This window comes from Nothobranchius furzeri, chromosome 2 (assembly GCF_043380555.1).
Source record: "Nothobranchius furzeri strain GRZ-AD chromosome 2, NfurGRZ-RIMD1, whole genome shotgun sequence".
Lineage (NCBI taxonomy): Eukaryota > Metazoa > Chordata > Actinopteri > Cyprinodontiformes > Nothobranchiidae > Nothobranchius > Nothobranchius furzeri.
The window spans coordinates 62,625,237-62,651,543 of NC_091742.1; the positions used below are offsets into that span (position 1 = coordinate 62,625,237).

Genomic DNA, 26,307 nt, shown 5'->3' on the forward strand with positions numbered 1-26,307 from the left:
CACTTTTCTGTCTCCTAAATCCCTTCACTCTACATCTGTGGCGTTAACACGGTGAATCCACACTTCCCGCATATGTTACAAACCCCCTCCTGTAATACATCCCCCTTTTCTTTCTCTTCCACTTGTTCTTCTCCCCATCTTCCACCCCCCCCCCCCCACACACACACACACACACACACACCTCCTGACTGTTTTGCTCCCCTCCTCCCACTCTGACTGAGTGAGTGCTGCAGCATCAGTGCATGTGTGTGTGTGTGACAGAGCAGCACGGAGCAAAAGAGACGGACAAGTGTGTGTAAAGCAGAGTGTGTGAACGCGAAGCATCGGGGATACTCAGCTTGGAGGCGAGCTCTGTGATGAGAGGGGGGCTCTTCTGCCTGTGGATGTATTCACCAGGACAGCGTTGCATGCAGGCAAGCGTATGTGTGTGCGTGCAGCCAAAAAGTCAGTGCGGGTATGCCAATGCGTGTGCGTAACGGTGTCGTCGATCGGCAATGGGCTCTTCGCATTATGCTGCCGACGGTGCTGATCACACATTGAGGGCTGATTCGTCTTAAGGCGACGGATAGATGGAAAGAAAAGGAGACGGTCTCCCAGTGCTCTGGATCCTCCTAGACATCCACGGGTCTAGACCGTTTATGGGATGCCGGTAGCCCCCCATGATCCCCCTCAGATTGGAACTGCAGATACAAAACCAGACAGACTGCTAACATTTAAAAAAAATCCTTTGAAAGAAAAATTATTCTTCAGTCATTGTCTGACTCCAGAGGAGGGCTTTTATTTTGTATCTGCTCCACAGACTATGACAAGAGGATCTCCTGTCTTTGCGTAATCTTTTTTTTTTAGGGTGGGGGGCTGGTATAAATTGGTCTTCTGGTGGTGGGGGCTGTTTCAGGATCCTATCCCAGAATTGAGAGGCTGGCAGACAAGACGGGACAGACACAGGCATGGCTCGCCTCAACTGGTGCCTGGCTGCTGTCATTAGCTGGGGCAAGTTCCTCTTCTCCTGTTTCTTTCCTCTGCGGGGGGCCAAACGAGACAAGGTAAGACCTCGGCGAGGGCGCAGGTAGGGTGCTGGGAGTGGGAGGCGGAAATAATGAGTCAGTCTTTGTGGATTGCTCTTCCACTGTTGCCTTTATTTCACCACTTTGTTCAATTGCCTTAGAATGTACCTCCAATTATCATTCTGCATGCATCTGGACAGGCCCTGGTCTCAATCACTCCACTTTACCGTGACTTGCATTCAGCTGGACCACCAAGTGACGTAGTTGAGAAAACAACTGCTTGTGGACCATTGTTTTTAGACAACGGGTCGGTGTCCCTTTTAGGTTCAAGGTCAGCGTTCCATCTTCAAAGGGTCACCAAGGCAGTGGCCCCAGATTGATGAGCGCGACCATTGGGGATCATTGGTTGGATTTGTCACTGGAACCGGGCATTTAACAGCAAATTATCCTGCTTAATAGGGTCACCTTGGTTTCAAAACTGCAGGATTCTGTGTATTCCAATACGACATGCCGCGGCTGTCATCTTGCTTATCCTGTTTTTGGCTAAAAGTTGAGTCTGTCATGTCCAAGCAACACTCCCGCAGTCTAAGGGCCAAATAGAGTTCACTGAATGACACCAGCCAAGAGTGCTTTCCATTTTCCAGACTTGTTAGCTGTTTGGAATCTTTAGCAGCTGATAAGTTGTGTGTGAAAAGCACTCAAGGTGATACGAGGGGTGTTTATTTTTTCCACATTTATCAGCACACCCTAAGCATCAGTGGTGCAAGAGAAGACCCCTTTGTTGCAGGGCTACAAACCATCAACCAAATCAGCGTAATGCGCAGCATCCTTAGCAGTTTGCACAAAGGATCTCTCTCCTGAGAGGCTATAGCCACAAGCAGAACCACCTGTGGAAGCCTTCAAAGTCTGATTTTCAGTCCTCGTTTTGGAAAATCATTGATGTAAAAGGCTTCCAACTTGCCACGCAGTAATCCTCTGCTGCTCCGACGACAGTACGAGCAGTGCCACCCAAAAGCCTGGTGGTGACGCTGCAGCGTGTGTTTCTGCAGTTGCTCCATCCACTCCAGCACCAACACCAGCAGCCCCCACCTTCCCAACTGAAGCCCCCTCCTCGCCCAGCTGCCGCAGCTTCTTATCTCTACCGTCGCACATAATTTCCACCCCCCACCCCCATCTCACTCTTCTACTGTATAAATAAGTGTGTGTGTGGACATCCACTCAGTAGACACCCTACACATGCTGTTGCTCAATCCTTCATTCTTTACTGCATTTGAAATGAGCAAATCTTCCGGTATTTTTTGTATCTGCACCCTTCTTCCTTCTGAAGAATTTCTCCTCAGAGCTCATTTTTAGCCGGGATGTATCGGCTTCGTTTCATACTTTTTATTCGATAAGTTATCTGGGATATCCCTTTTTGCCGTGTATCTTATTATTGCTCTCCATTTTTACACCTTTTTATCATTTAATCTCTGCATTCGGTTTGTATTATCTCCCTTTTTTTTATTCCATGCAATTCTGTGTCATTACGACATTCGTCCTTTTAGAATACATCAACAGTCATAAGTTAACTTTGTGGGTTGTTTCGCTTAGTCAGCAGTCTAGACTTTGGATTTATGATTCAGTTTCGGGTCCTTTTTAAGTTTCTTTGCAAGTTTTTGTGACCACGCTTCAGTGCATCTTTACGGGTGGTGATGCATAAGTACTGAAGCATACTACTAAGTATTCTGTCTTGATATTACAGCAAACATAGTTATTTTTGTCTTCTTTCACCTTTCGTTTCTCCCTGATGGTTTTGTCTCAAATCCACCCTTAAACATCCTAGTTAGAGTAGGCATTGTACATATTTTAGCATGTCTGCCTTTCGTTTAGTTTTGCTGGACACAAAGACACGTGTGTGGTTAGAATGCCATACCATATGGTGGTTACTATGGTGACCTAAATGAGCCACTGGTAGAGGTTTTAACATTTTTTTTATGCTGGTTGTTCCTTGTTTCCTAGCATTTGGAAGCAATTTATCAAAGCTCTTGTTTAGATAAGTGCCTTTAAGCAGGATTTCAGAGCCCCCCCCCCCCCCCAACCATTAATCCAGCTCCTGCCCTGTTGCTCCAGCTGCAGCAGCAGGAAGTGCTCAGGTGGCTGACTGGGAGGTGAAAGTGGAGAAGTAAGGCTCTGTGCTTTCCCCTCCAAGGACTGCTGCTAGGTGTTCAGTTTCCATGGCAACGCTGCTCACACAGTCCCCACATGATGGGGCTGGGTTACTACAGGAGACGGGGCCGTGTGTTTGGCTGTGAATGTATGGTGGTTTTGTAACAAGGAGATGGGAAAACAGAGCGGGAGGTGGGGGTGCTGTGGAAAGGTTTTCTCCGTATGTGTTACTATGGTGACACTACTGTGGCTTCATGAAAGACTAACCCTCTCCTGCCCTCAGTCTTCATTCACATTCTCATTTTTTCATGCTGTTTTTCCCCTTTTCCCCATCGTTGGTATTGTTTATTTGTGAAGTTCAAGTTTTTTCCCGCTACATTTCTCCTATTTTGTGTTTTTCCTGTTTCGCGGGATGTTTTCAGGCCTCAGCATTAGTTTAATTAATGCCACCCCGGCCAGTAAATTCACACCAGGCAGCAATCCAGACACCCAAAGAGAAGAGGGTGATGAGAAACCTGTCTGCTGAATGGCTCCTTATTCTCGGCCTGAAGATTGCCCCTCCAGCGTATACATCAAAAACCTCATTCATCTCACATAGTATTTGTCAACTCTATCTTCCATGCTGAGAAATGCCGAACAGTGAACAAGCGGTGAGCTCGGGAAACTGCAGACGTTTTCCCTGAATGGCTCACTGTACTCTGCGCCACCAGAGCCTGATAGATGCTTTGCTATTCCAGCGTTAAAGCTTTAATGTGATGGATTCTCCATGTGCCAAATGAAGAGACAGTCCGGTGCATATTAAATGTCAGGGTTCCATTCATGTTCTCATTTGTTTTTCTGAGATTGTGTTTCTGCTAATGTACTCCAAACTGTTTAGTCCACCCTGTTCATTGACGAGTGTGTGTCCACATTTGCATTTGAGTTCCCTCCAGCTTTTAGAATGAGATATGACATGTAGTTTTACCATACGGTACAATACAGTAGAAAATGATGTTATACAACTCCAAATAAGACAATGTAAGACAATATGATACGTTGCAAAATGTGAACATGTAATAAAATTACAATTTATGCAATTGCAAAGTTAGACAACAAAGCCGCATGAATTACGTATACGCGAGGGAATTCTGCTTCGTTTTCGGTGTCGGGAGTTTAATCGTTTCTAGAGAATTGTGATCGGTGCTTGTTGGCTTGTGCTACTGTTCTGCTTCACAAGCAACTCCTCATTTTACTAATGCAGGTTGTTTTTGCCTGACTAGTTACAAGTCAGTGGGAGTTAACCAAACGTTCCGGTCAGTGACTCCACTGGGCCTTTCCGAGTACCTATCTGTGTTCAGGTACTCCAATGGTTACTGAAAACGGCCCGACAAATGGCCCATTTGACGTGGAGACACACGCGTGACGGAAAGATCTGGTAAAATGATCTTGTAACACCAATGGTGGAAATACATCTACTGTGTCTCATCACTGCCCACGTGTGAATGTGTGTGTGCGTGGTCAACGATTGTTGTGTTGTATACCCCCTCTAGAAGGCACTAAATAGTTATGCCTCATTTACAACTTACCAATATGATGTGATACGATGCAACATAGTACAAAGTGATACAACACAACATACTGTACAATATTGCATGACACAATACAGCAAAATATGACAAGAAGTGCACATGACCTTTAGGAAGCGCGCTGCCGTTTCTCCGTCCGAGGGGGCAGGGGAGCAGATAGGATTTTCAAACTGAGGGGGGACAAAGTTCCAATGTACCCTCCCCCAAACACATGCACTCACATGCACACACACACACACACACACACACACACACACACGCACACACACACACACACACAGATTCAATAAGCGTGCACGCTGCGCAAACTCCAGCGCGCCGTCAGACTGAAGACAGAAATGAGCGCTGCCTCCTCCGTGATAAAAACTTTTAAGAGGTTTTATAACATTTTTCATTCCAGGTCAAATTAAGATATTAGCTTCTATTTTGGGATGACGTATTAAAGTCGGGTCCGTTCCAGCCAGTGACTCCGAACCTGAACTCATGTTACTGCAGCATTTGTTATTCCAGTCCGCGTGGCAGCGGATCGCAGATTCGGCCACACCATAAAACAGCAATTAGTCGGTCTGAGGCAAAAGTGAACCTCATGGCTTTTCCATCTTTTCCCCTACAGACATTTGATTACGCACAAGTAGGTGATCAGTTCAGGTTTACGCAGAGCAGAAGGAAGGAGAGAGCTCTGGTTAAACGTTCCTACTTTAAGAAAACCATTAAATTGCATTGTTTATTTGCTACCTGGGCACTCTAAATATTTATTTAAAATTAAGTCAAAGGAAATTGTAATGGTATCGAATGTTTATTAATTACTATTTAAAAAAGGAAAGTGACGGGGAAAAAGGTCATCATATTTTTTTAACCCTGTTTGTTCAGCTTGACGTCTGATATATATATATATATATACATATATATATATATATGTATGTATGTTGTATGTATGTATATAGCCATGCCCTGATTGGGGGGGGGGGGGGGGGGCGTCATCATGGTTGGGACATAGAAGGGGGTGCGCGGCTAAATAAGTTTGGGAACCGCTGCTATAAATGATAAATGATCTGCACTTGTCTAGCGTCTCTCAGAGTGAGGACTCCAAAGTGCTTTACACTACAATGTATCATTCATCCACTCACACACACATTCACACACTGATGGTGATGAGCTACGATGTAACCACAGCTGCCCTGGGGCGCACTGACAGACGCGCCCCACTATTTAATTCAGTCATTTGTTATTCTTCCAATCAATTACTAACCAAAACTTCTTGCTTTATACAAAACATTAAATGAGTTTCAGCATACCAATCTTTACAGAAAACATAAAAGCCCTAAAAAACTGCACATAAAATATAATAAGAAACAATATTCACTTATCACTTAGAGCAGTAGTTCCCAAACTTTTCAGCCTGACCAACAGATGTTCCTTCATATTTTTACGTTATTTATGAATTTTCATTATATTTGGAAAGTTTTAATTTATATATAAATATATAAATCTCTTTTTAAATTTTACTTTTTATGATTATGTGGCACACTTGACTTCCATACATAACGCATCGGCATCTGCCCCTTTTTACAGCTTTTTTTTTTTACATTGTCGCTACGTCTGTCACGTTAGCGGTGTTTTACCATCGTTTCTACATCCATCACATCCCAGAGAAGGTTAAACCAACATCAAACCCAATGTTTGGAGCTTGTAAACTCCACACACCTCTCGTGCAGCACCAGCTGCCTGATGCTGCAGCAGCGTCAATCTTCCCTGCTGGATGAGTGAATTTCTTCATCAGAGTCAATATTCTGCTTCATAATCAGAGTCAGTCATTAGCAGACAAAGTGATCAGTCAACAAAGACCAGGCCTGTCGGCAATTATACGTTTTATCTAATATCTGCGCTTTTCATGCTGCGCGCATCTCCTCCTCTCCCCGACTGGGAGCCTCTTGGCAGGAGGCGATTTTCAAACTCTAAAAACTCTCAAACTTTGCTCAGCCTGAAGGTTCCACATCTCCACTATCTTCTGGTGTAAAGTAGTAACTTCATGAGGGATCATATTTGTAGATGAGACTTGTTAAAGTCAGCAATGAGGCTTTGGCGCTTATAACAGTAAGTCCCAACACTGACAACAACGTACTGAAACTAGAACCAACATGCATAAACAGACAGATCGGTCCCGCCCACTTACACTGTTGGTCTTTTTTAAATACGCTGTAATCGTTGCTTGCCTTTTACACTTCATCCTGCATCCTAGCAGCAACTCCTTTGGCGCCTCTGGAGTCGGTGTTTGTTTACGTCATGCTGCATTCATTGTAATTGGAAAAAGGAGCTTCAAGCGCTTAACCTCCGATTTTGTTTTCTTTCTGGCCGTAGTTGGGGGGGACGGATCGGGGTCGATCTGAATCTGGGGGGGACAGATCCCCCCCGTCCCCCACCCTATCTGTGCGCCTGCGAGGGGGATGCGTGTGTTGGTGTCTGAACTTTTTTAGCGGCTCATAATTGGAGAATTTTCAAGCAGGGCAGGAGGTCCTGTCGGCATTACTGCAATTATGCTGCCCTTCCGGTCCGCCAGGCAATTTTTCAAACAGGAAGTATGGGTGGAGTAAAGCTCTGGTACGGAGGTGGGTTGCTCTTTACGTTACAAAATGCATATTTGGATACTTTTATTTAAAGCTGCAATAGCAAATCTGGAAATCATGTTAGCTTAAAAAAAATGATTTCATGCCTCTTAACTACGTTCTAACCATCACATTCTCACACCTGAAGCATCGAAACTGACGCTGGGTGACCAAGCGTGTTTCAAGCATGCTGTGCCAGAGCATTGGTTTCAGACTCCCACGGTAAAATGCACATTTCACCGACATTTAAACTCTTGCTATTTAACCTCCCCCTCACCCCCATCCTAACCTTAACTTTACCGCGGCAGTCGCAAACTGATGCTCGTGCCCAACGCGTTGGCAAAAAAAGAGAAGCGTCTGTGCTCTTGAGTGCCTTGAAGAAGAAGAAGAAGAAGAAGAAGAAGGCTGCTAATTTCATTTATTTTGCTTTTAGGACGATACATTTTCAACTTTGTGTTGTCCTCTCACCTGTACGGGAAATACAAGATGCTGATAGTATTTCTTGGGTCTATAGTAGAGGTTTATTGGCCTAAATTACCGTCCAGTGGACATGTATGCTTGAGTCCTTATGAGAGCGTGTCCGTGCCTTCCCGTCTGTTTTCAGTGAGGTCTGGCATGTTGCATTGGGATTAAGGGAATAACAGCCTGACCTCACTGAATGTTTTACTCAGAAATCCCAATGGCAGCAGCAGAATCCATGCACTCTGCTGGAATGTTTTTTTTTTTTAATTCATTCAGTCATATTCATTTAGAACAAATGGATCAAGGAGAAGCTCGCTTCATTCATGTGTGGAAGCAAACATGCATATGGTTCTGCAGAGTCTGAGGGCTGTTTGAAGGCCACTAGAGGCTGCTAGCAACCCAGTTTAGACCCAATCTGAATAACAGTGACTGCTGCGATGTATCACACACTAAAAATCCCTTTGAAAAGCATCCCAGGGGTTAATGTGACTCCTGCAGCACACTCACCAGCATAATGCTGTCCTGTTTGCTGACATTATGTAAATAAAACACACACACACACACACACACACACACACACACACACACACACACAGATTATGTGTCAGGCTGGCATATAGACTGTGGTAACTGTTACAGTGGAAGTGATGGAGAGCAGCATGGATCAATAGAGGGTGTTTTCTCAAAATGAATTGGCTCTTAGCCTTTTATGGATCTGACTGTGGAGTGATGTAATGTCCCTGTGCAACTTGTGTAATGTTGATTCAGTGCGGTGGTTTAGAGACACAAACATGCATGCATAGGGAAGTCACTTAACAGAACTCCTCTTGCGGCCGGGACTGTAAAGTGTCCAACCGTGTGACAAGAGGTGCACACGACCTTTTCAGCAGGTCATTAACTCTGCAGAAGCTGTTAAGCACCAGCTGATTAAACTCAGATACAGCACAGAAAGTCCTGAAATAGGGGTGGTGAATCCTAGTCCCTTGAGGGCCACTAGCCAGCATGTTTTAGTTGTTTCCCTGCTTCAACTCACCTTATTTTGATCAGCAGATGGTTAACATGCTTCTGCAGAGCCTGATGAGCTGTTGAACATGTGATTCAGCCACTCAATCAGGAGACTTAAAGCAGAGAAACAACTAAAACATGCAGGATAGGACCCTCAGGGAGCAGGGTTCCCCACCCCCGACCTAACCCCCTTTATACCACCATCGCATAATGTTTTATAAAAAGGACACGATTGCACCACATCTGATCACTTATAAGCCCCCCTCTGTCATAATGGGTGACCCAGCGAGGAAAGATGACCGTTGAGCAGGATTGAGGGTTTATCCCTTGAGGTCCACGTGGCAGGGGTGAGGTGGTGCCCACTCCTCACCCCTGCCACGTGGACCTCAAGGGATAAACCATCAACTCTGCTCAACGGTCATCTTTCCTCGCTGGGTCACCCATTATGACAGAGGGGGGGTTAAACAAAAAAAATAAACCCTAAAGCTCCCTAATGCCGCCTCAACGTTGCAGCAAATCTGCGTCATTGTTTTCTTAAAGAGGCTATAGGCTCATAAATGAATGAAAGTTTTCAATTTTGACTTTAAAGTTGCTAGAGTTGGGCACGTTTGTGGTTATAAGGAAGCTGATTCCAATTTGAGAAGATTTAAAAGGGTTTGAATCAGAGTTGTATGTGATGGAGTTTTTTTTAACCTCTTACTATTTTAAAACTTTTCTATTTTTAAACTTTTTTTAAAAAAAACTCTGGTTTAGGCTGCAAATGAAGATGTAAAGCAGGTACAACTGACCAAACATTGGGTTAGCAGTATTTTAAACAGTGCATTATGTGTTTACTATGTTTACCCAATAATGATGCAGCTTTAAGCATTGAGCCAAAATCTGGATCTGTTGTTTTCTTTTTTTTCATTTTAAATGGATTTTGCAGTATTATTTAGAGCTATCAAAAAAGGCATTTAATGCCTCATACTTGTAAGTCTGATCAGTATAAAGTGACTGCTAGCTTCACAATTTTGGCCCTTCACATAAAAGTCCCTTCCATAGACCAGCATGTAAGTGTCGTGCACTTTTCATGTCTATGATGTGTTGTTTCCAGCAGCTTTTTGAACTCCTGGCTGATTCTTGCTTCTGTGACACGAAGAGAAGTCTGAAGATTTGTCTGCCTGCCTTGTCCCTCGGCTGCGTCGTGACGGCCGGTTTGTCCTGCAGATATTTTGCAGGAGGACAGCACATTTGAAAACAGGAAGGGGTTGCCAATGAAAAATTGAAGTGACATTAGCACAGACATGAGCGAGCATGCATGCCTAGGACAGGTGGAGGGAAGGAGAGGTGGGGTATGCCATGCATGGACACTGAAATGTGGGGGGTGGAGTGTGTTCAGTGAATAGAATGTGTGTAAAGAGAGGGATCGGAGAAGGAGGGGCGAACAAGGATCATTTGAGGAGAAGGGAGTTTTGGAAGAGAAAAAAGTGAAGTGGAACACTCGCCTTCTACCCCCTCCTCTTTACAAATGCTCCTTGGAATAAAGTTACACACACTTCAAGAGGATCAGAGAGGAAGGCAGAAGTGAGCTAGAGGGAGAAGCAGGAGTTGAGGAGGGGAGGGAGGCTGACTAAAGCCATCTGAGAGAAAAGCAGTGAAGCAATCCCTTTCTTACTCCTCTGTGCATCTCCTACGTCTGGCATGGACCTATACAGCAGGGGACTGCATGGAAACGCTTGGATTTTCTGGGAATACCGTGGATTTCAGTTGTGAGGTTACAAAACCCTGCATTGGTGCTAAAAAAAGATTTTTTTTTTACATACAAAGGATGCCCTCTGTGTCTCTGTCGCTGCCCTCTGCTCTGGCAGGGAGGGCAAGGACCTGGGTTTGCCTCTCCTGCATGTTCTGGGTAAGACACCTCGGGGATGTATGCAAGTCAGCACGTATCCTGCAAAGATATTTCGAGCTTTGGAAAAGTTAAACTATGCCAACTGTGTGAATGACCTGCATGATGGATAAAAGGTCTGTCGGATGCTCTTTAATACCTTCCAGGGAAAGGTCAAGTGGGCCGTTGTGTTTATGCGCGAGCCCCGAAGATGTTAATGAAAGTGCCAACGTGCTGAAAGTTAAAACGATAAAGCCTCTTTTAATTTTGTCTGAAATCTTGATGCGAAGAGCTAACGATCCTTTGACCTAAAGTTCAAGCAGTTGACTTCTTATTCATCACTCTGTCCATCAAAAGGCTGCATGGCGGAGAAATCCATCCAGTGATCTGGGCTGAACTAATCTAGTTGACTTTTCTGCGGCGACTTGCGTTGAGTCCACGTGGCCTCAGCGCTGGAGCTATTTCTGGGTTCTCCTGTATAATTTAATCTGATGCTGCTCACTTCCATCCGAGAGTGTCAGGAACTGGAGGCTTTCAAAGGAAGCAGCCAAACCCATGAAAATAGTTGACAAGTGTTGATTTGATCTTATCATAAAAAATAAAATAAAAATAAACAACCAAGTCTCTGTCCAATTGGGTCAAATTTTCCTTCTTGGTTCAAGCAATAGATGTTCGCCCACATCTGCAGCATCGCATCTCACGTATTTTTATGCATAGAATCAGTGTTTCCCTAGGTTTGTTCACTAAAATGCTGTATTTATTGCACTGATGGTTGTCTAATGCACACATAGCATGCAATGATAGCACCCAGCGTAAATGAGGCATCTGCCCTACTTTTGTGTAGCTCACAGTGGAGAAGAGAGCCATTTAGATTCAAGGGGAAAGAGGCAGGATGCAGGAAACACTTCCATGCGCACTCGCGCACATGCAAGGCAAATCGAGTGTTCCAGATGCAAGGCTTTCTAACGCTGCATCATCATCATCCTTCTTGTTTCTGAGTAAAAGAGACAAACATTGAGGAGGAAGGAACTAGAGAAACGGGTGGATTTTAAGAGGTGTGACATCAGCAGTGAGACGAAGAAAAGAGCGGCTGAGTGACGTGCAAGGAGTTGGCTCAGAGAAAGCTCCTCAAATACATGCTATTAATTATTTATCAGCTCCATGCGCCCAGAAAGAATATTAGATTTGACATGCTGATGAAAAAAAGACACAAATGCAAGCGAGTTCCTACAGCGTTGGACAGTGTGAGCTCATTATTTAGCTGGACTATCCAAAAGGGCTGAACAGAATTGCTGTTTGACTCAGACTTACTGGTTTGAATGGATTTTTTTAAATAAACTTTGTGTTTAGGGGCGCGTAAAATATTCTTTGTTCATTGCAACACGTTAATCAATTGTTAAACTACATCCGCTAATTTCATTCACTGGCATGAGTGAATTGGATTTTGGTCGTTTTTGATGCAAATCAAGCTGGAAATGGTTTGAACCAATCAACAGTTGGACAAACAGTTGAAGATGAAGGAAGTTTAGAAAATTGCTGACAATTGTGAATGAGCCTTCACAACGAATGCATAACATTCTACTGGATGTGAAAGCAACGCAAAATGGCCGCCAATTGTACTTAGCGGCAATTAGTCGCCGGTATAGTGAACAAGTTTCTTTCCACCGGCAGCAAAGTGTAACCATTTGGACGCGCCCCAAAGCAAAGGGATGCAGTTGTTGTGTTTTGAGTCTATTTTTGACACTCCATGCATCCAAAATCCGTCAAACTACACAGTTTAGAGCGAGCCAGACAGGAAGCAGTGTAAAACATCCGGAAACTTTCAAAATAAAAGTCACGCGTCCGATAAATGTACGGCATTTCCAGTGAAACCCTGTAGCTGATGTAAACAGAACAGAAAGTAAACAATTGACCTTTTTGGATACATGCAGCTGTCTTTCTTCTTGCGTGTTATTTTGTGGACTTCTTAAATCACACGTGGTTTTCCAATTCTCCCATGATTTTGTGACTTTGTGGGACCAGCGAGGCCTAGCGCGTTTGCTCCTGATTCGCTGCGGAATCGCTCCCGGTTGGAAGGGAGATCATTGGTAAAAGCTGGGCTAAGAATCATGTAATGTCCGTGAAGTGTAGTAGACAGTTACTAGCCATCATAATGGTCAATGAGTGCTTTTTGGACACGTCCCTGAAGCATAGTGACACGACATTATGGTAAATTTACTCTTTCAGTCAATTTTTTAAGCACAGTGCTTTCAAAACACATCAAACTCAGCAATTCAGATCAGGTCAGACAGGAAGTCAAACATGAAAGCAGTGTAAAACATCTGGAAACTTTCCAGTTGCATAACTAGTGAATAAAATATGTCATTATCTGTGATGCAGCCGTAGCTGAAGTAAACAGAACAGAAAAGAAACCACAGATCTTTTTGTATACATGCTGCTATCATTCTCTTTGCTTGTTGTTGTGGGAACTTCTGTGTCCAGGACCAGCTGAGTGAAATGCTGAATCACATCTGAAACGCTAGTGGTTGGAAATGACATGCTGCTAAGCTAACCGGGAAAACGCATTTATTACATTATGTGGCGCTTATGCATCCAGTAGAAAGGCTGGATTACTCTTCTGAGTAAAGGAAAATTAAGTCCAAAAACAAAGTTTGTAGTAATACTTTGTTTTTAGTTGAGAAACTTCAGGATCTCATCTCTGCTTTTAAAGCCACATTCCTGAAGTTTGCAGATATGTGCTCTCTGTCGCCCTCTCCAGGCATGCTTCGTAACGTCACTGTCGTAAAATCAAACACGTCTGTTGCGCGTTAGAGGCATGTTTACTGGCTTTTTTCCAACTTGCATGCCCAAACAAACACATTAAGCTGCGTTTCTGCATTAAATAAAGTTTTATCAGGACTATATAGCAACTTTATGCCCAACCAAATGCAATAACCCTGGTGAAATTATTTTTTACTTGCCTATCCATTAGCAGCAAGGCTAGGTCAGAGTCCGTAGTACATGCTGTTCTTTCAAGAAGAGCTCTCCAGCGAGGTAAAGCCAGTCCAATATTAACTCTGGTCTTTGCTCTTGCTCTATCACGTTCTCTTTTTCTTTTCCTAGATTCCTCTGATGAGGATTTCTAGCGTTCTTCTTCCATTGATCAAGTCTCTAAACCACGGGTCTACCACAGACATTTATAAGTGGAGGCCCCGTGGACTAGCGCAGCCGTAGTTGTTGGCCGCCATTTTAGATGGGTCTCCATTTGCCACCAGTGCATTAATGTCAACTAAGGAAGATGTTACCCAACTAAAACGCACATTTTATAAAGCATTTTCACAAAACCAGACACAAGTTTCTCACTCTGCATTGACTTTGGACTTTTCTACAGTCACTGCTTTGGAGAGTGAGACCCATCCATAAAGCAATACACAGTCAGGAGTTCCAGTCGCGGACTGCTGGTCAAAAACTGTATAGTGCGGTAAACAGATGTGGGACTCCATAACACATTCACAGCTCCGAAAATGATCATAATAGATGTATGCCACCAGAACTTTAAAAAACAAACCTTTTTTAAGGTGTAAAATTTGTGGAATTGGACTTTTAAGTTGGTGATGCGATTGTAGTCTTTGAGCGGGGCTCTTAGAAAGCACGGTATCTTGGTCTAACACCATGCTCTGATGGTGGGGTGCTGTCTCCATGTTGTAGTTGCCTCCAAAGTGAGAATGGTTCATGAATGATGGAAGAGACCAGGGAATCATAGCTTCCTCTGAAGTAACGAGAGCCTTGTTGTGGGTTTGCTGAGGTGAAAAAGGAGCTGAACTGGTCCTGTGGTCACCAGATCAGGGTTCTGGATCCAAGCAACTAAATATGGTGTTAGGACTAGAGCCGTTTGTCCTCCTCAATGAAAGGCGTCACATCAGGTGGTTCAGGAAACTGACCGGGATGTCTTCTGTTTGCCTTCCACTGGGAGAGACCCAGAATTCACCGAATGGATTATATATCCTCTCTGGCTAGGGAACACCTTGGGTTTTCCTTATGAGAGGTGAGGAAATGTCACTCGGGGGGACGAATGTCATGGTTTCCCTGTAAGAATACCTTGACCTTGGATAATAGGAAGGAATTTTCAGTGAGTGTTTTTTTTTCTTTATCACACACCTGTGCAGTAGCGGTTTTAGGCACGGGCAGGCAGGGCAGTTGCCCGGGGCGTCATTTTTTCATGACACCAAAGGGGCGCACAAGCGCTGAGTAAAAAATAAAAAAGAAAGAAATCCGCGCCGCACCGAGGTTTTCTATTATCGGTCATATATCACAGTGTCTGGATTGGAAACAGCAAGTTGTCACCCCCTGCAGCTGCAGGCGCTCCTGCTGACTGGGAGGGTTCAGGTGCTCCGTGTGTGTAAGAATAAGAGGAAGGGGAGGGGTGCGGCGGGGGAATTCACCTCTGGGTCTTTCCCAAATGAAATGAGTGGGTAGGGGCTGAATCAACTGTACTAACATGGCTAAAGTCAATCACACAAGGGCGTCAGTTTGTTTTCAGAATTGCTGGGGACAATAACCATACACTTGAGTGGGGTTTAAAAATTGCAATAAAGTAGGCTAGCACAGGGGTCGGCAATCCGGGGCTCTGGAGCCACATGCGGCTCTTCCATCCATCTGTGCTTGTAAAATAATGAATGGATATTTAAATAAAAAGCTTTATATTTTACTGCATTAATTTTACATCTGTATGCCAATTCTAAATGTAAAGATTGTCTGCGTAAACCTGAACAGGTCCAACCCGGTCTTACTGTGAGACCGGGTTGACGCGTCACGCTTGTGCGTAATCATAGGCGCTTCCTGAGCTGAAGAGGATGTGATTCTGGGATTCTCCTCAGACGCCACATTGGAGACAGGAACAAGCACTATTCAGCCAAAGTTTCATAATCAGGTTTGGCAGTGTGAGTGTCCTGTCACAGTGTCCCGATAGATAATGCGCCCTGGCTACTTGGCCAAGGGGATGTCCCTTTGGCTGACTGGTTAGAGCGTATGACTCTCACCCGGGAGTCTGGGGATCGAAACGCACCCGGGCCCTCGTTTCATTTGACTGTTTATTTTGACAGATGAACTCAAGGATGTTGCTTGGTTTGAAAGAATTACCCCGACGCACACGGATGCGCATGGATGAGCTGACATTTTAATCGTTAACGCACATCGCAGAGGTAAAATATTCCCATCAGAACATCAGAGCTTTATACTGGACACTGTGTTCAGCGTGGCTCGGAGCGCCCACGGTGGACAGTGAGCTGAAGATCTGGGGTTCGCAGCGCAGCGCAGAACCGGCGCATGCGATAAGATTTCCTCCCACTGAAACAGTCTGGAAACCCGGTCTCTCTGAGGGATGTGTCACTTGGAAAAATGTTGTTTTTATGAAATTATGAAACTTTGGCTGAACAGCGCTTGTTCCCGTCTCTAATATGGAGACGCATGACGCGTAGAGACATTTGATTACACACAAAGTTTATGTGGAGCAGAAGCGGTCGGGCCACGGCAGGTGAAACATTCCTAGCCTACATGAAGTGAAACTGTTTAATTGTAACATTAATATGTTACTGGACACGCTGGTCTGGTTGGTTAGACCAGTGTTTGAAGTGGAAAACACACACACACACACACACACGCACACGCACACACACACACACACACACACACACACACACACACACACACACACACACACACACGTGCACACACACACACACACACACACACACACACACACACACACACACACACACACACACCAATTAAAATAATGCTGATAGCGTGGACTAGAAGACAGGTGATGGTTTCATTTAAATGATGATCAGGCTGATGTAAAATGTAATCTCCATCCACATCCAGACACAATTATCCTCTATTCTGTCTCTAGTTGCTCTGCTCTTGTCTGGGCTGACGGAGCTGATGGTGCGCGCGACGCGCCTAACTAGCGGCTGATGCACATTTTACGCATTTGGAGAGGTGGGCTGGATGCTTTGCGTTTACTGGAAGACGGTCCACTTAACGCACGGGTGTAGACTAAATATTAATGACAAATGAATGAAAATTAAATTGTGAGTTTTTACTTCATATTTTATAAATAAAAATGACGGGGGAACACATTTATGACATCTTTTTAAACTAAATTTTCTAGCGCGACCTGCCTGCTTCACTTAAGTCACTGCTTATTAAGGTCCGTCCAGAATTACCGTGGGAAACGGGTAATAATGGCTCTTTGATGGGAACAGGTTGCCGACCCCTGGTATAAGATCTGAGCTGGTAAAACAAAACTCCTCATCAGCAGGTGTTTTTGAAAGTGGGGGGGACACAGCTGCCAATCACAAATTTTGCCGGGGACATGTCCCCGGCGTCCCCGGTTAAAATGACGCCTATGCAATCACATCTTGATGTTCTTCCATTTAACGCACATTTCATTCATAAAATCATAAACACAGGCCTATCATTCTTTCAGGTTTTTCTGAATTGTGTGAAATGGCCGAATAAAAAAAGGAAAAACAAAACGATTTTGTGGTCACCCCCCCCCCCCCCATCAAGGTCGAATTGTTTAGTCCTGACTAAGGGAAACTTACTGAGTCAAGAGCCAAACAGAAGAGATGAACATAAAAAGGCTAAAACCACCAGGTGCCCGATTCAGGAAAAAAAAGAAGAAAAAAAAAGGAGAAAGATAAAGGTATGTGCGCTCCCATGATGCATGTTTTCAATTTTTTGAACCAGTTAACTGGGATTTTAACGGTTAAATTCGGTCAACTAGTTGCTAACAGAGCTAATAGGGCTGAAATATTGAAACAAATATTCAAATGATTCGAAAAAATTCCTTGAATCGTTTTTTACTGATTCAAACTAGGATTTGCTAAATGCTCACTGCAGCCTGTGGCCTGCCTGAACAACAACAAACACATGTTGATCATCTTCACATAATAATAAATAAAACAATTGTACAAGCAGAAGAAAACTCCCCAGTCACCACTAACTATCCAGTTTATTTATTGCAGATAGCTGCACTGATTATTTTTTACATGATTTGTTCTGTAAAAGTTGGCATTTTTGGTAGTCTACAGTTTTTTTTTATGTCCGTGTAAATTACAATTTCAGAGGCAATTCTAAAATATTATGGATCATGATAAAGATCTACTGGAGATCTACCCCAACTTTTGGACTGCTCTGCCAGTCACTGTGGCTCAAGCTGAGAGGAGCTTTTCAAAACTTGATCAAGTCATACCTGAGGTCAACTATGTTTCAGGGGCGGCTCACTAACCTGGCTCTGATTAGTATCAATCACTCAGTAGGGGAGCAGATTTCATATGATGACATTTTTGATGACTTTGCATCAAGGTTGGGTTTTAAATTTAGTTTGTGTTTTCTGTTCTAAGTGCAGTGCTGTAGTGATTATCTTTAGTTTGTTATGTGTGAAATATTTTTGCTATTTAGAATATGTATTATATATTATGTTCATATATTCTTAATATTTAGTTATTGTTTGTTTTTGTATATTTGATTCTATATATTTTTATACAGTATATAATGTATATTGCTGTACATTCTGACAACTTTATAGTAATTAATGTAAACATGTGCAACTTAGAAAAATTAATGTTCAATAGTTGTTCTAATAAAACATGCCTGTTTGTAGAAAACATGCATGTGTTCATGCAGGTGGGGTGGGGTGGGGGTGGGGGGGTCAAAGGGGGACCGGGGAGTAATTCCATGTAGAACCGCCACTGCACCTGTGTCACAACTCCTGCCGATACTCCAAAGCTGAAAACGTTGTGTTCAGATTGCTGGGCTGAAAAGGGTTGTAAATCTCTAGCTGGGCCTCATTTTATTCCTAATGAACAACACAAGACAGAGTGCACAAGTCCACATACTGTTGCTACTCCTACATTAGCCAAATTGTAAATATTTTTTTATTTCAACAGAAATCTTTCGCCATAGGACTCTTGGATCGGCCGATAGATCACCTTTGTTAAAGTATCTTAACTTAGCTAAACGCTGTAATAAAATACAAAAACATTCTAATGTTTGAGTCAATCTGAACTACCGACTATTGCCGTGACAAAACTTTAGCTCTGTGTTCTAGTGGAGTACGAGGCAGCTGCTGCGCTGTCAGGCAAGACGTATGGTAGATCCATCATGTCCTGAGTTGTCTAACAGAGTCCCTTATTGACTGAACAGAATCCCCAGAGAGCTCTGAAAATCAATCAGGCTTTGATTGGATGGTTACTGCCTGCCATGCCTCTGTGTGTGACACCTCTGTATGAGTTTGCGACGTGTGTGTGTGTGTGTGTGTGTGTGTGTGTGTGTGTGTGTGTGTGTGTGTGTGTGTGGCCTGTCATGTACTACAAATGACATATTGTTTTTACACCAGTATATTAATCATCTTGTATCGAATGAGGAGACTCTTGTGCGGCGCCCTGTGGCCTCTCTTATGTGTAAAATAGTCATGTGACAATATTTATTTTAAACCCTTTATCCCAGATCAGCGTAATACTGCACGGCGTTGTGGGAATTTTACAGCATTTGTGCCGCTATGCTTAGTAGTAATACTGCCGCAAAGTCGGACTTGTGAATGTATATCATGCTTTGGCGCAAAAGGAGGAGGTGCCGTGATCACATGGGGAGTTACTGCTGAGGTCCAGCCAGCAACTAAATTAAAAAAGCAAAGTAAACACAAGCAGTAACTTTCACTTTTGTTAACAGAACCAGCTGAGGTGATAAACTGGAGCGATGCAGTGCCACTCTTCATCAGAGCAGGTGTTTTTGTCTAAATTAAACGGAAGTCTGTGACAGTGCAGAGATCGCCCCCATACCCCCTTTATACCGCCACGGCGTACTGTTTTGTAAAAAATACAGGATTGCGCCACATTACCGCCACGGTCTAACCCCTTGTAAATGACCTAAGGCGCCCAGATGCCAACTCGCCGTTGCAGCAAATTGGCGACATTATTTTCTAAAAGAGGCTTTCATTGATGTTTATGTCAGGGTTTGGATTTTGGGGGAGCTAAGGGGAGCCTGGCTCCCCTGAAAGTGTTACAGGATCCCCTAGAAGCCCTCAACTTACACAGAGGATCCAGTTTCAACCTATATTATGGTATTTATGTGGACGCTCGGTGTATCGAGAGTTCTTTTGAGTGGAGAAGATGGAGAACGCTGATTGTACATCCAGCGCACGGCCACAGTAACAAAGTGGTCGCCACCAAATATGTTAGCACACGATCGCTCATGTCCGCTCATTCTCTGGTACTTTGTCGTTTATCTATGCATGACGCGCTGGGCTGCTGCGGAGCTCAGAACCCGTGCTCTGGCGTTGCCGCAAAATGCGCACTCTGAGGGTCGAGGCAAAATAGACCCCCTTCCCAGTCTCACAGGGCTTCCCCAAAAAAGCCACTGTGTACTGGTTGATGTTCACCTCTAAATCGCATGAAACTACAGTCAGACCTAGTTTTGCGTAACCTCCTCCCGGGACCTGGTGTGCTATCCTGGAGCCACACAGGCACACTTCCAGCCCTCACTACAGCTCCCTCCATGCTCCCATTTTGTGTGTCAGTGAGTGTGGCTTGTGTTACTGTATCTTCAGGACTTGCATCGTCTTCAGAGACTGTAGCTATCACTCTGGCGATACAATGCTTGGTGCATTGAGGTGATTTATATCCGTTGTGACTGGTTACCCCTCTTAGAACCCCCGGACCACTGTCAGATAGCCCCTGACCCAGCTTCAGCTCCCTTCCCCTGGGCATGGCTTCTCATCCCAGAGTCTGGATCTTAGCCCACACAGTTTAATAGATGCCGGTTGAGTTATTGCACCGTATATTCAGCGTTTGACGGTTGAACATCAGAACCAGGTCATGCTTTAGGTTGGAGGTGGCCCTCACAATGCAAATACAAATAAAAGTTATTATTATTGTAAAAAATGATGCATTTTTACTTAAAAATACATCATTTAAAACTTGCATGCCTCTCCTGAACTGGAGTCAGAAACCGGCCCATCAGCAGACTTAAAAGTCTGGGTTCATTAGTTGCTAAGTAACGATCTTAAGCATCCCAGGCTTGATGATCACAGCTCATTGATCGTCGTTTCTCTCAGTCTACACCTGATATTGATCATATCGCACATGTGCACAAACACAGTACCGGCTGCAGCCTCATACTAACACTCAATAGGAAGGATTTGATTACTGATTATTGGTTCAGCTGCATATACCTACTTTTGTCCATGTTTGTATGCATTAAAATGTCCTCTCGTGCTGTGTGGTAGCCAGTGTTTGCAAGAAATGAGTGAAATGCCTAACTTCCAAAAGGTTCTCTTTTCTACTTGTCTGTCTTGTAAATTAGGGCTGAGCACTTCCTCTGCTTATGTACTGTCAGGGCTTGCTGAGCTTACGGTAATGATTATGGGTAATTCTGTGCTGGCAATCACTGATGTAGTCATAATCACAGTAAAGAAAGCCCCTGGGGGGTTATAACCAGAATAAGAACTCTCCCCTCTGTTATTTCCTTATGCTCTGCAGAAAATGTGCTCATAAATGGGGAAGCCTGAGAATTTTCTTCAGTCCGATTCAGGTTTTTCCAGAACCGCACCAGTAATGGTGTGTTGGCTTTGTTCAGTTTTGCTCTTTTTACTGTCTTGCAACAGGTCTGTACTGTCACGATGTGTGGCTGGAGATGGTGGACCATGTGTGGTGGTGGGTTCCGGAGGCAGAAGAGCAGGCACGGAGAACGTAAAAACGAATTTAATTACAGAACGGGAACGGCAGGAACAAACACAACGGTGACAACAAATAACAATGATCTGACGAAGGAACAGGAGCAAAACATGTGGTAGAAATACACGAGGCTGATTGGGAACACATGGGCAGGTTAACGAGGGACAGGTGAAAACAATCTGGACTAATCGGGGCAGGAGAGAGACACACAGGCTGTGTCTCAATTCAGGGTCTGCATCCTACGTCGGCCGGATTCGTCGGCCGGTTACGTCACAGCGCCACGACTAGGCCTGTCCCAATTCGAAGACTCCTTCAAATGCGGTCGACGAATGCGGCCTTCTTTTCGCCTGAATGAAGGATGGGTCGGGTGTATCCTTCAACAGGTAGCATTTCCCAAGATGCCTTGCGAGCCGGCCAGCAGAAAAACTTAAAAACAATGGCGGACAGTGAAGCGGGAGCTGTCGGAGAGGATTGCGCATATAAATGTCAGTATAAACTTTAAAACTGTTAGGTTAAGGACTTTTTGTGATACATGAACATTATTTTAGTTAGAAATGTTACAGTAAAAGTGCTTGTATTGCGGTCTCGGCTCGTATGTTCGGCCGCTCGGTGTCGTACTTCTCCCGCTACGTTTCCCCCTGATTTTAATAGAAGTTTGTATTTTAGGAACAAAAGAGAAAACCAGGGAAGTTATTAAGCTTAGGGCGGAGATGGACCACATGATCACCGGAGCAAAGTATTCGGCGGCTGTGGCATGGAGGTACAATAACATCTCATATTTTAAAAACTCGTTTGAGTTTATTTTTTCTATGAAAACATGAAAGGAATAACCTGTTTCCTCTTTTCTCTTCCTGTTTCTTTTCTTACATGTTTGTTAAGACTATTCTGGAGAAAATGGGCATCCAGGGGAAGGTGCCAGCGATGACCAGCTTCTGGAGCTGATCAGGGAGGACATGAGGCTGCAGAGGGCCCAGGAGAGAAGGAAGAACTTTGACAGCTTTTTACTTTGCTAGAAAAAAAATGGTTAAGGAAGATTAAACATGTACATATAAAAGAAATATCTAAATAAAATCAGTTCTGCATTAAACTCTTGAATTTTATTTTTGTTTACAAATGAGAATTGTTTACTAGAGGGTATCCGCTGGGTCTTGAAATGTCTTAAAAGGTGACAAATCGGTTTTGGTCAAATTAAGACCCTTAGAAAGTATTAAAAACTATTATCACATCTTTGCTCAGGCTCAGCTTGTCTAAAGTATTTTCTCTGAATTAGCTCTCCAACAGTCAAGGAAATGATTAACCCCCAGAGACCCACGGTTGTAATATTACAACATCAGATTTAAGTCTACAAAAATAAACCTTCCCCATTTTTTTTCTTTTTAAAACCACATTTACATTGCTAATAGGTCCTATTGTTCAGTTCTGCAACACTATTGGCTGTTAAAATGTGTAAATAGGCCCATTTATCTGGCCTCCTAGAACAACATGTGAAAGGTTAAAAAAAGATTTTGCAGTTGTTTTCTAAATTTGGGTCTCTGGGGGTTAAAAAGCTAAATAAAACGTCGAGCTCCATCGTTTAAAGTTCCTTCTCCCTTCTGCCCAGCGGTTCCACGGTTGCTAGGCGACGGAACGTTCGCGGAGGGAGTTCATGAAGGCTAGGCATGTCCAAATTCACAGCCGTTAACATCCGGTCTACCCGGCCGACGGAGGACCCAGCCCACGTCGGCCGGGTGGGCTGGGTCCTTCGAAGGATGCAGACCCTGAATTGAGACACAGCCACAGTCAAGAGGGAAGGGGCAGATCGTGACATGTACATTTCTGAGAAATAATAAACTTAAGTTAGTTTCACTTTTACTCAATTTTAATTTGAAGACAATGTCACTCTACATAAACTTCCTACAGCTCTGACGCTCCTTCCTAACCACCAATGCTGTTCAGAAACATTGTTTTCTATTTTAGTAACTTTAGCCGTTGTTTGTAGACTGTTAGTAATGCTAAGTATAGTTATTGATCGTATTGAAGTTTACCAAAGAATGATCGGACATCAAAACTGCATTTATAAGAGACTGGTTTCTCTTGTCTAACACCATGATCTGTTTTTTTAATATGCAAAAATATGAATTGTGTTAATTAAGAGCAATATTTCAGACCCTGAATGAGTTGAACTAATTTTATTGAGCGGAGAACCTCTCACACCAGTGATGTTCTGTGGCTAAATACGTAAGTGTGTAATGAGTGGAGGAGCCAGGGAAGTGCAGCGGTTCAGTGAGACCTTCAACTGGATGGTCCAATAGTTGCTTTAGGTCCGAAACATGTTATTGATGGACGTTTTTAGACATATGCGAGAGAGCCACTTCATTTATTTCTTTTGTCTTCACAAAATAATGTTGTTGTTGAGAGGCATTAAAATGTGTTAAGCTAATTTGTTTTCCAGACTTGCTATTGCAGCACATAAACTCCATTTGTAATTAAGGTCAGACATTTTGTTTTTTCATAGTCCTACAGCAATTTTGAACCTGCCATTAAAGAAATTTAAGACAAAATCCCTGTATTTTCATATATAACCTGTAACTGAAGTGAAGAGAGGGCTGCACAGTGCTGCAGTGGTTAGCACTGTTGCCTTGCAGCAAGGAGGCCCTGGGTTTGCATCCCAACCTGGGGTCTCTCTGTATGGAGTTTGCACGTTCTCCCAAGTGTGGATTATCTCTTGGTACTCTGGCTTCCTACCACAGTCCAAAAACTGCCCTTAAGGGTGAGTGTGTGATTGTTTGTCCTGTGTATCTCTGTGTTGCCCTGTGATGGACTGGCAATCTGTCCAGGGTGTACCCCGCCTGTTTGCCCAATGACAGCTGGAGATGGGCACTAGCCCCTCACAACCCTGCATGGATAAGCAGGTACAGACAATGGATGGATGAAGTGATGAGATCAACAGAAAATACAAAGTTCTTCTGATTGGCTGGTTGAGGTCACTGTGGCAACCACTTGTGGCCCGTTAAAGCTGCCATGATAATCACCATTGTTTCATTAGGGTCATTATGGTAATTACCAGTGGTACATGAACATTGCCTTGGTAACCACCAGTGGCTTTTTGAAGTCTAATGTTAAGAGTTTATGTGGAAACTGTTTGCAGTTTTTGTGCAAATTTCATCTATTGTAATGTAGAGCTACCAAAGGTCATAGCACGTAATTCCCAATGGAGATACTTGTTTTGCATGAGATATTCAAAAGCTGCAGAAGGATAAGCTAACTAGAGATCTTGAAAAAAAAAAAACAACTAAATAATGCCATGAGGCAAAATGGGTAAGAATGACTTCATTCAATAATTTACGATTGCAATCTATGGAATTTATTGAAAACACACATCTAAGGCTGTATGTTGCCCTTAAACCCAGATCAGTTCTAACATGCCAGTCCTAGACATGTCTACTGCCCTCTGGTGGAAGATGGTGGAAGGGGCCAATTTTCTTTTCTTCATTACTGTTACATTATTTCATAATTACGTAATAAAACAAAACTCATCGTTGTGATTGTTATACAACCATTAGAAAAATCTATAATTCATTATTGTTTCATATTTCAGGTTTCAAGGGGTTGAAAAGAAAACATCATTAAAGTGCTTCAGACTCTGATGGTATTAATCTTTTTTAAGTTTACAGCCACTTTTAAACATGCTCTGAAGTTCTGAAACAGATGTTGGAACAAAGTAAGGTCCCAATGCAGAAAGCAGGCACTCACCCCCACCCATTCTCATCATACTGTAGAGAGCACACGGCCAGCGATCTGCTCAGAGCGAGTACAGTACAGTCTTGTTTAGATTACTTTGTTGCCTTTTGATTCTTGTGTGTATGAGAACAGTCCCCAAATCATTCCAACTCTTTGTGTTTCTCCTTTCTGTTTACTCCCGCTGCCTGTTTCACAAAGGCAACCATTGTTCCTGAGAGAATTTCAATTTGGTGGAAATTGAAAGCAGGTGTGGCTCTGCCACTTCATCTGAGAGGAGAAGGTGATGGGTAGGTTGGGGGTATGGACTTCTCTCCATTTGTGACTTGAATTCTCAACTCAGGAAATTGTCATGTAGACCATTTTTGCTAGTTTTTCTTTAGCTTCAATACAACTATCTGACTCAAAAATGGCCTCAGTGTCTAACTTTATACTAAAACCACGTTTTCCTGGGCCTTGGAGAGGAATACGACTCAAAATGGACAACTCACGGGCTACAGAGATTGTGTCAAATTACCTCATAAAGTCAAACGATACTGTACATCTGTGTTCCAACATGACCTGCATTGTTTTTCCAAACCATTCTCTCAATTCATGCAGAAAGACTTCCCTCTTACTGAGCAATAAATGGAACCATATGTGGGCTTTTGGATTAGAAGAGGCTAGTTGGCTTTAAATATGAGAATGAAGATAGATGTTTGTGTTCGTTTTTGTGTGGTTTTGCTTGTCTGGGATTCAGTTCCAGATGGAGCAGCTCAAAATCCCCCCCCCCCCCACCATGTCTATTTTAAAGAGACTTTTCAAGTTTGATTAGATTCTTAATCGAAGGAGACTGAAATATGTTTGTCTTTGATTTCTAGAAGAACAGCATTGGTTGAACATGGTTTCTAAATGTTTAAGCATCTCAATTACGGTCCCATGGCATGTTACCTCGACTATGAACATCAGTCAATATATAACATCACATAAATATTAAAGGATGGACATTTTTTTTTATTTATGGAGATAGATCTTAGGGCGGTGTGTCAAATTTCAGGATTTCATGAAAAAAATGTGGGTGAAAACTACAAACTACAACATTATTTTGCTAAATCTTTTGTAAATTTACCTAAACATTGTGTTGTTACGGTGCTAGTTGATGAGGCATAAATACAAGTTAGAGTTTTGATTAATTTTGGAGGAGTTAGCCAATTAAAAGGAACCTGTATACCATACCATTTTGGC

General features: G+C 43.3%; 1 protein-coding gene across 7 annotated transcripts in view; it reads left to right on the forward strand.

Moving 5' to 3' along the window:
* Positions 1-220: 220 nt before the first annotated feature.
* The window catches only part of tns1a (tensin 1a), a 148,495-nt gene continuing 122,408 nt past the window's right edge, over positions 221-26,307 (forward strand). For 2 of the 7 annotated variants that reach the window (XM_070547242.1, XM_070547248.1), the window contains exon 1: positions 10,375-10,672. In XM_070547242.1, the coding sequence (XP_070403343.1) occupies positions 10,490-10,672 (183 nt within the window). In that variant the 5' untranslated portion in view covers positions 10,375-10,489. Of the gene's footprint in view, positions 414-808; positions 1,044-10,367; positions 10,673-26,307 lie in introns of those variants that run through there. The other 5 variants (XM_054747631.2, XM_054747628.2, XR_011517291.1 and 2 more) reach the window with 5 other exon arrangements.